Below are 9,133 nucleotides of genomic sequence, written 5' to 3'. Positions count from 1 at the left end.
CAAGTGTGTATTTGTCAAACTAGACACACATACGGGTTGAAACACACTAGAGATAATAGCAGCAAAGTGGCAGAAGTGATGATGATTATGGGTTCAACATCTGTTGGCTTACTGTAGCATTTTATTGCATCATCCAGTGTATTTTACCATGTGATTTCTTCTTCTTTTCTTTTTTTTTGCTCTGCTGTTTCCTTTACTTTATTTCTTTCCTTTACTTATTACCTTATCTATTTCCTTTAGTGGTTGCATTTCAAGTGTCTAAAATATATAAGCTGATTTTTATTTATTTTTTTGGTAAGGCTGTCAGTTCTTACTAGTGAAAAACTTATGGAGCGATATCTTTGAGATTTCTCACTGCAGCCTGTTACTGGCATCAGATAATTTACAGCTTTTCTTTTTTGGCCTTTTTTGTTTCCTGTGATTTTTTTTTTTCATGCACTGAGATGCATTCAAATTATTGCCAGCAGAAGAAACTGACCATATTTATGTATTTGTTGTTGGCTAAATATAATCTGTCCTCACTAAATAATGTTTATTAGTGATGCTAGGGTTACTAAATTTTCCAATATTTAGAAATTGAAAAGGAGCACTGATGTGGGATTTGTTTCAGGTGGTACCCCGTGTGTAGTTTTTAAAATCTGTATCAGATGATTTAAAAATACAACCCAAAAAAAAGTCAAAGGGATTGGTGGTATGTCCTCGGTGTGTTTGTGTGTACTAAAGTCCTTATTTAGTTTTTATGGATCTTTTCTTCTCAGTACTCTGCTGTGGTCATGTGTTGTTTTAGGGCAGTTATAGAGGGACTTTGGCTGCGTTTCCAAGGTGAACAGGTAGAGGTGTGTGTACGTCGTGAGAGGAGGAGGAGGATCCTGCAGACGCTGGTGTGGTTTATCATCACCCTCGTCCTCGCCCTCTTCATCCCAGACATTGGTCGAGTGATCTCTCTGATCGGAGGACTGGCAGCCTGCTTCATCTTTGTCTTCCCAGGTACACTGCACGCCATCTGCTCTGTTCGGGTTTTCTGTGCAGCTTTTATTGACGCGCTGTAAAGCCAACCCAGTGTTTCTTTAAATTTACAGGTTTGTGTTTGATGCAAGCCAAACTCTCAGAGACTGACGTCCGATCTGCAAGGTGAGGCTCTGCTGTAAACCTGCTGAGTTCTGGTCTTCTTTCTGCTTCTGTATATATTTCTTTCTTTTTTTTTTTTTCTTCTTTTTTTTTTTTTCAATCATGCAGTGGTTATTTTGCATGACACTCTTTTCTTATCAGCTGACTGCACATTCAAAACCTCAAAAGGCCCTCTGCATGGCTGTCATTGAGCTTGTGGGCATATTTGCACACTTTTTAAAACTGCATTAATACTGGATGCTACATTATAGTTACCCTTCACAATTACATGACTACAACAGATTACATACAGCATACCTTGATCTTAAGTAGGCCAGACCAGTGAAGCTCCCGTTTTTGCCGTTGTAAAAAAGTTTAACTACGCGTTTAATCCCAGATGTCAGATGACAGAAAAGCATCAGCACAACTGTTTGGGTGTAAATGTTTAACATTGCAGAGGATGTTCTGAGAGCTTATTGATCAGACTAAGGTTTTTGTTAATTTATAGAAAATGGGCACTTTTTTATTAATTCGTTTATTAATTACTGTGGAACTGAAATTTATAGAGTAAATATTGAAAAAAAATAACTATTCTATAACTTCTTTGTTTATTAATTTAGTGCGGTATGAATGGCCATGGGGGACGTCTTTATTAGTAGCAAAAGCTGTAAAACTGGATAAGCCCGTCTTTATGCCACTGAGATTCTGCATCTGTTTGATCTGTGACGAATCAAAGTTGAAGAAAAACTTTCCAGTTGAACACTTTTTAAAGTTTCTTTAATCTTTTGACATTGGAGCCACATGATTCACTGTCATTATTGCAAAAAAAGTTATCCATGCTCAGACGGATGCATTTCCTCTCTCTCACAGCTGGCGCGGGCTGGTGATCTTCAGTGTCGCCATGGTTACACTTGGAGCGTTCATATTCGGCCTCACCACGACAAACTCCATCTACCAGGACGTCGTCAACTGAAGGGAATAATTTTCACGAGCCGGTGCTGCTCTCAGGCCTCTGGATGATACAAAGCGTCTCATGACCAAAGAAAAAAAACAACAACAACAACAAAGACAAACATCACCTGCTCCGTACTGACATGAAGGTCTTGAGAGTTTTGTTCAATCGGGGAGTCACCCCGTCATGCCGAGGGAATTCAGACGCTTCTAACAGCATGTTTCATATGTTTTACTGTGTCATTATTTCCAGAGGGGACACGCACTCCTTACGCCCCTCTGTGGATGTAACAATGACACGTTCCTGTTTACAAGAGCCGAAGGACTTAATCAGATTGATTTTAACAGAAGAATTGTACCACTTTGTGTAATTTAATTAGCATGTCATAATGTAATTCATGTTCAGTACTAATTATGTCGCTGCTAATAGTTTGTCTACTCATCAGTGTAAAAAAACAAACTGGATTAAGTGATACGTTACCACAGTAGGACAAAACATATTAAATGTATGTAAAGGCGTAGACTGGCATTAATGCAGAGCCAGGGCAGTTTGATTATGAGGTTTTCAATTATAGGGACAAAACAACCAAACATACTACACTTTAAAACTGATTTAAAAATGAGTTACTTTTTTTTTGTTTATTGGTTTGTGTAATTTATTGTGCTACAGTACAAGGTAGTTTGACAAGTGAATTTTAGATTAGATTGGACTAGATTAGATTATTTGTACAAATGAGCAAAAGCCTACAACGATATGCTCATTGAAGCCAGTGTGTAAAACAGGGTGAAAAGGGCAGCTCGGTATCTGCACAAATGAGCACCACCTCCACAGGTTTGTAAAGAGAGGGAAGGATGTAACCTACAAAGCATTCACTTTGCACTTTATTTACACGAAAGGGTTTTAAGACATGACAGGAAGGAAACTGAGCAAACTGCACATGTGACATTTTAAGTTAATGTGATGAAAGAAATAATTTTAGTTTTTGTTTGCCTCAAACCAAAGTGGGAGCTTTTTTTTTTTTTCTTCAAATATCCCAACACTAAAGATATACAGAGCACAGATCACTGACATGGTTAAACCACTACATCAAATGACTTTACCCCTCATCTTTGTACCAACTGTAACTTTAATAACCATTTTTGCAGTACATGGTTTTTTTTGTGACTCTGGTGATTTCATGTTTATGTAGTTATATTTTTCCTGTTTAATGAAACCCAGCAAGTACTTTTGTGAACACAACAGACAAAACAGAAAAAAGGGACTGTCAGAAACACGGGTATGCTACATGAGACTGCTGGACGGACATTTATCATAGTTGTGAAGAAAAACTACAAAATCAAAATTTCTTAAAATACTAAGTGCTGGGATACTTTTTTTTTTCTAGACAATCATTGTTATGATCATTTTTTTATGGTTTGGTGCTTTAACTTGTGTGTCAAACTTAATTTATCGATGATCAGCTGCATTTACGCCACTGATTAACAAAGCATTTGCTAATCACAATCATGTCCCTGTTGTCTCATAAAAGTGACTTGAAAATATGTTAATGGGAAGATTTGGTAGAAATATTTTAGTGAACATTCAATGCTACTTCAATAAATGAAGTGTAGTTAAAGCATGTGAATAAATGTAGACTGCTCAAATCTCATGAGTTGAACAAAAAATTTAATAAAAGACATTGAATTCACTTCATCGACTTACAGTTTTTGATCGGAGTTAAGACATCATCAGACAACACGTTTAAAAAAAAAATCCTTTTACATTGTTATTTTATTAACACGTCAACCATAAGGACGAAAAAAAACATTTACATAAGTGCCACAGACAGTACTTTATATACTTTTATTAAAGTTCAGCATCAAATATCTGGACTCAGATCTGTCTGAGTCAATGAGAAGAAGCTTTGCAGAAACCACAGGATGCAGATGGTTCTTTTATACACAAGTAGCTCCCGAATTTCCTGACAAAAATGGTAAAAATACACACATACCAGCAGCTTTGGAGAGGGTTTGTGACCAAATCAGTTAATTTCAATCTAAACGAACACAAATTTCACCCATAAAAACTGAGATTGAGGGAAAAACAGTTATAACCATTTAACAACTATGGGTTATTCATTTCTTTGTTAATTTGATTAAACTTTTGGGCACGGCCCCACCCCACAAAAAAAACAAAACAAAAACAAAGAAAGTGTTCTCCATTTGTTCTGTCAAGAGCCAGACACAGCTGACAGCCTTGACCTATTAAAAGTGGAGGTAACTGAAAATGAACAAGTGCAGTATCAAAGAGTCATTTTTACATCCCAAATTTATTTCCCTGAGAACAACAATAACAAATAAAGAAAAAGTACATTATCCGACTCAGTAAGTGGAATTTGTTATGAAAGACTGAAACATGTGGAGAGCTGGACCCGGAGCCCACTGAGGAACCATGTGACCTGCACCCTGAAACAGATCAAAGCAGTATTTTGAGTAACTGCGACATCTTCACATAAAACAAACCGACAATGCAAAAGCATTAATGCCTACCTTAACAGTCAGAAAAGTGATGTTTCCAAACATCTGATAAAAGCCAGCAATTTGGTCCTCATGAATCCAGGTTTGGTATTTAGTGGTTGCCTAAGAACATTTTAGTACAAGTAGTGCCTGTCATTGGTGTGAAAAAGTATAATTTATGAATGTAGAATTAAAGCTACCTTTAAGCCGAGATCCTCCACGAACCACTGGTCGCCCAGAAAGTTGCAGGCCATGTCGGTGTCTCCGTTATAGACGAGCGCACGGAGGCCCAGAGAGAGCAGCTTCAGGTACACGTCCTTCATTGTTGCATACAGCACTTTGTACTGCGCTCCAACTTTATCACTGCAACAAATACATACTTATCACGGAAATCTACCTCCCCTCACCCCCATTGGTAGTGTCAGCTGGCCGCCCCTCCCCGAGCCTTCTTCTGCTGGAGGTTTCTTCCTGTTAAAAGGGAGTTTTTTTCTTCCCACTGTCACCAAGTCCTTGCTAACAGGGGGTTGTCTCATTGTTTGGGTTTTTCTATTATTTTAGGGTCTTTACCTTACAAAAGAAAGTACAACAACAGGAGGCTGTTGCCTGATTTGGTGCTATATAAATATAACTGATCTGAAGTGAACTGAACTAAGATAATGCTTTAAATGCGAGGGCCCTGGAAAGTTATACTGCCTTTGAGAAAGGTGTAGATTTCTTAAAAAGTGAAACTTAATCTTCATTTCGCCTTCCATCAACACCACCGTCCACACCAGGATTTATTTGAACTTGCTGTTATTGGCAGAAATGCTGATATATGTGAGGATGTATACATATAGAAGCCTCAGTGTTTGAGTTTATTATTATTATTATTATGATGAGGAACAGCCCACCATTTGAGAGCCACAGTCACGTGTTTACACACTTTCTGGAAATCCAATAAACTTCACTTCTCAAATATCACTGTGTGTGTCTCCTATATGATATATTTAACTGACATTTTTTATTGTAACAACCAACGATTTATAAAGGAAAATGATGACTATTAACAAGGTTGCACAAACTTTCGCATCCCACTGTATTCAGTAAAACTGCAACAAAGAGGACTTGAGGTGCACACATAACATTATTTATCACCAATTTTGGAATAACCAGAAGATTTTGCCGTACCTGCAGATATCCCAAGGAGGCAGGATAGCTGGAATGTGCAACGCTTTCCTCACGTCACCTCTGTTCAGCCAGTTCATCTGGGCTGTGCTGTTGATGCAGGGTGGGACTTCACCCAGAGTGGTGGAGGAACTTCTCTGTGCTGAAAACTTCAATAAACACTATCATTAAAACCCAGGACAAGTGAAGGACAGACATGGAGTGCACGAAAACTTGTTTTTGGAGGGTTACCTTGTGTGTATGTGGGTGATTCCTGTAGTTCCTAAACAGAAGACTCATGGTCCTCTCATAGACTCTACTGGATCTTCTCTGACCTTCACAATCCAAGTAAAGGGCGTACTCATTAAGTCCACTATTATAGACGAGACCAAAGGCCACGTTTACCTGTAAAGGAGAAAGTAGTATATGTCTGAAAGACTTAAGTCAACATGAGAAATTCTCAGTTGATTAAGGCAACAGTGAACACGTTACCAGTACTGTGCATGTCTCAGAACTGGAGTTGTAGAAATTGCAGGTCCCATCCTTACAGCAATTTATGTTCAGGTCACGCCACAAACTGCACAAGAAACAGCTCTGCATCAGCTCTGTGCAAATGATCTCTTAACTTGAAGGCAGATTACTTCCGTCATATTTTTATATGAAGAATGATATTAAAATGTAAAAATGATATGCTTCCCAGCTCCTGACTTTAATAGGAAAAACAATCTAAGTGATCAGATATTTTTTTATGTAGCAACTCAAGAGAATTCATCTCGTGTGTAATGGAGCATGCAAACAATAAACACCATTTCTTTTTAAAGCCATTCCTTCATAATAAAACAAGAAGCCTTGGCAAAACTTACTCTTCTCCAAAGAGGCCGTGGTAGTAACCAAAGTAGATCAATGACTGGTCATTGAGATTAAAGCTGCTGAGGCCGTTTCCCACTGCAAAGCCCTGGAAACAAGAAAATGCATCATTTTAAACCACATCAGTGGGCACAATATAGAGGAACAACTTCTCCTTCATCATGAAACTACATTAGGACATAAGGCAGATGAAGTGTCTCACTTTAAAGTTTATTTTGGCTTTTCCCGTGGCCACAAGGAGGCTGAGTGTTGGCGCATAAATTCCACCGTAGCTCTCCCCGAAGATGAAGAACTTGTTCTGACTGAAGTTTGGGAACTTGGAGAAGAAATTCTGCAGGGCTTTGTAATTATCTTGGGCAACCTATGATAAACATTTCACATGTTTTTACATTTCACAATCACTTTTTCTTCCTTTGTAAAAATCTGCATTGGTTATTTAACACACTGAACTCACCTGGTCATCATCAGTTGCATATTTCTCATCATCAGAGTAGGAATATCCCACACCTACAGGAGACTCGACATACAGCACATTGGCAATCTTGTTCCAGCTGAATTTGTTCTCGTACAGCGTAGCCCCATCATCATTTACCTGAAAATCAGAGTCAAGACTTTTCTATTGAAATCCACTTTACTCAGTGCACTAGTGTAGTTATGCACACAGTGAGCAAACTCACATGAAATGGTCCATTCTCTGAGAGGAACCCATCCAGCGAGCTGCAGCCAGGGCCTCCGTTCAACCAGAGCACCAGAGGGTCTTTGACTGGGTCCCTCTGAGAAGTTACAAACCTGCAGGAAATCAGGACACAAGCTATCACAAACTCAAAGTTACTCTTTCCAACTAACTAGATAATCTCTTGTGAATAGTGAAAGCAGATCTGCAGGCAAGAACGAGTGTAATAAGGACCAATTGCTCCAATGCACTGTAACCTCAGAGCCAATACAATAATTGAGCTCAGAAAACCTTTGACACCACGCACACACCAGATAAGACCCAAGCTAGAACCACAAGGACAGTTTTGTTTGTCTGCATCAAAACCCGTGATCTAAAGCTTTCCTTGAAGTTCCTCAGTGATTTGGTGTTTACGTTCAAGAAACCTGCTCAACTGGTTTGTCTTTCTGATTCAGGATAACACAGGGTGCTGCTGCAAACATGAAGTCATGTTTACCAGGCTTACATGAACTACGCAAGGAAACGCATCATGTGGACAAAAGCAATAGAAGCATTTAGGTGTACCGCTTAGTTATTGAATCCAATAATGTAATGGGATTGTTTTATGGATTGTTGCGGGGCTCTTTAGTTCCAGTGAAGGAAAATTGTAATGCTTCAGCATTCCAAGACATTTTAGACAACTTTGTAGGCACAGTTTGGTGAAGGCCCTTTTCTGTTCCGGGATGGACCAAAGTCCATAAAGGTAAGGCCTGCACAGAGCCCCGACCTCAACCCCACAGAGCACCTTAGGGATGAACTAGAACTGAGACAGTGAGCCAGGTCATCTCCTCCGACAACAGTGTCTGACCTTACAAAAGCTCTTCTAGATGAATGGGCAAAAATTCCCCACAGACACACTCCAAAATCCTGCAGGAAGACTGAAAGCTGTAACATACCTGGGAAAATATATATATAGGTTTATTATGTAGGTGGCCCAGTACTTTTGTCCATATACACTCAGGGGTAATTAATAGACTCTGTGTTAGTGGGAAGAACGTGAAGGATGTACTTAGTTGTAATTAATATTATTATAAAAGCTGATGAGGAGCCGATTCTTTTCCTTTTTTTTTTTTAAACATTCGGGCTCTAAACTGAAAATTTAATCCGGCTCCCGTTGCAGATAATTAGTATAAGAGGTAAAAGCTCACAGAAACCACCGCGGTGTGGGCAACCTGTCATGCTCTGACGACGTTTCTGGCGCATTTACCACCGGTTCTTACCAGTAATGGAGAAACTTTCCAGGCCGTGCCTGCAGGTATCCTGACCACTGTCGGTAGTTCGGTTTGAACGTCATTCCGGGCAAGTGCGTCACTTCGTCCGGATTGTACTCAGCCCGCGAGCCGAGCGGAAACACGGCCAGCAAACACAGCAGCAGACCTCCACCGAGCATGGCTGAAGCCCGGGTCACGTCTCAAACACAAAACGAACCCCGAAAATAAATCCCTGCGCTCGGCGAGGAAAGAGGAAGAAGAAGCGTTCACTTCAACTTCCTCGATTACAGCTCCGCGTGAAACTGAACGTCATATGACCGGCGGGGTGGGTCACATGACTCACATGGCGCCGTCGAACACAAATATTGAAGTTTAGAAACAGGTGTGAAGAATTTAAATGTCAGTTGTTGGTTGTTGGGGTTTTTTTTACGTTTTTAGTTTCGTTTTCAGTTTTACTCTTTATAGTTGAAAAACTAAACTAACTTTTAGTTTTTAGTACTTTTACTGCTAGCTTTTTCTTTGTTATTTTTTTGTAAAAAAAAAAGGACATTCTTTATTTTTCAGAGTAGTTATAATAATAAAAATGTAGCTTTTTGAATGCAGTAGACATCCCAAATACGCCTAAGTATGACAAATCTGACAAGGG

General features: G+C 39.3%; 2 protein-coding genes across 2 annotated transcripts; one reads left to right on the top strand and one right to left on the bottom strand.

Moving 5' to 3' along the window:
- Positions 1–732: 732 nt before the first annotated feature.
- On the top strand, positions 733–2,935 carry LOC102214877 (putative sodium-coupled neutral amino acid transporter 7). The gene is made up of 3 exons (XM_005755377.2): positions 733–987; positions 1,080–1,131; positions 1,978–2,935. The coding sequence occupies exons 1-3, from the start codon at positions 774–776 to the stop codon at positions 2,078–2,080; spliced, it is 369 nt and encodes a 122-aa protein (XP_005755434.1). The 5' UTR covers positions 733–773; the 3' UTR covers positions 2,081–2,935.
- A 769-nt stretch (positions 2,936–3,704) lies between these two features.
- On the bottom strand, positions 3,705–8,835 carry LOC102214602 (lysosomal protective protein-like). The gene is made up of 11 exons (XM_005755376.1): positions 8,497–8,835; positions 7,242–7,353; positions 7,019–7,156; positions 6,767–6,925; positions 6,561–6,652; positions 6,190–6,274; positions 5,950–6,102; positions 5,722–5,867; positions 4,755–4,917; positions 4,588–4,677; positions 3,705–4,503 (listed from the first exon to the last, which is right to left on the bottom strand). The coding sequence occupies exons 1-11, from the start codon at positions 8,664–8,666 to the stop codon at positions 4,420–4,422; spliced, it is 1,392 nt and encodes a 463-aa protein (XP_005755433.1). The 5' UTR covers positions 8,667–8,835; the 3' UTR covers positions 3,705–4,419.
- Between the last annotated feature and the right edge of the window lie 298 nt (positions 8,836–9,133).

Source organism: Pundamilia nyererei, unplaced genomic scaffold, assembly GCF_000239375.1.
Source record: "Pundamilia nyererei isolate P.nyererei 1_Seehausen unplaced genomic scaffold, PunNye1.0 scaffold01325, whole genome shotgun sequence".
NCBI lineage: Eukaryota > Metazoa > Chordata > Actinopteri > Cichliformes > Cichlidae > Pundamilia > Pundamilia nyererei.
This window is presented reverse-complemented; position numbering and strand designations above follow the sequence as displayed.

Bases quoted from the DNA above. Each gene is read 5' to 3' on its own strand.
- LOC102214602 (XM_005755376.1), bottom strand. From the start codon at position 8,666: ATGCTCGGTGGAGGTCTGCTGCTGTGTTTGCTGGCCGTGTTTCCGCTC. The intron at 7,354-8,496 runs GTAAGAACCGGT...GATTTCCTGCAG, and splicing joins GGAAAGTTTCTCCATTACTG to GTTTGTAACTTCTCAGAGGG. The intron at 4,504-4,587 runs GTAGGCATTAAT...GATCTGTTTCAG, and splicing joins TCACTTTTCTGACTGTTAAG to GGTGCAGGTCACATGGTTCC.
- LOC102214877 (XM_005755377.2), top strand. From the start codon at position 774: ATGTGTTGTTTTAGGGCAGTTATAGAGGGACTTTGGCTGCGTTTCCAA. The intron at 988-1,079 runs GTACACTGCACG...TTAAATTTACAG, and splicing joins CTTCATCTTTGTCTTCCCAG to GTTTGTGTTTGATGCAAGCC. The intron at 1,132-1,977 runs GTGAGGCTCTGC...TCTCTCTCACAG, and splicing joins ACTGACGTCCGATCTGCAAG to CTGGCGCGGGCTGGTGATCT.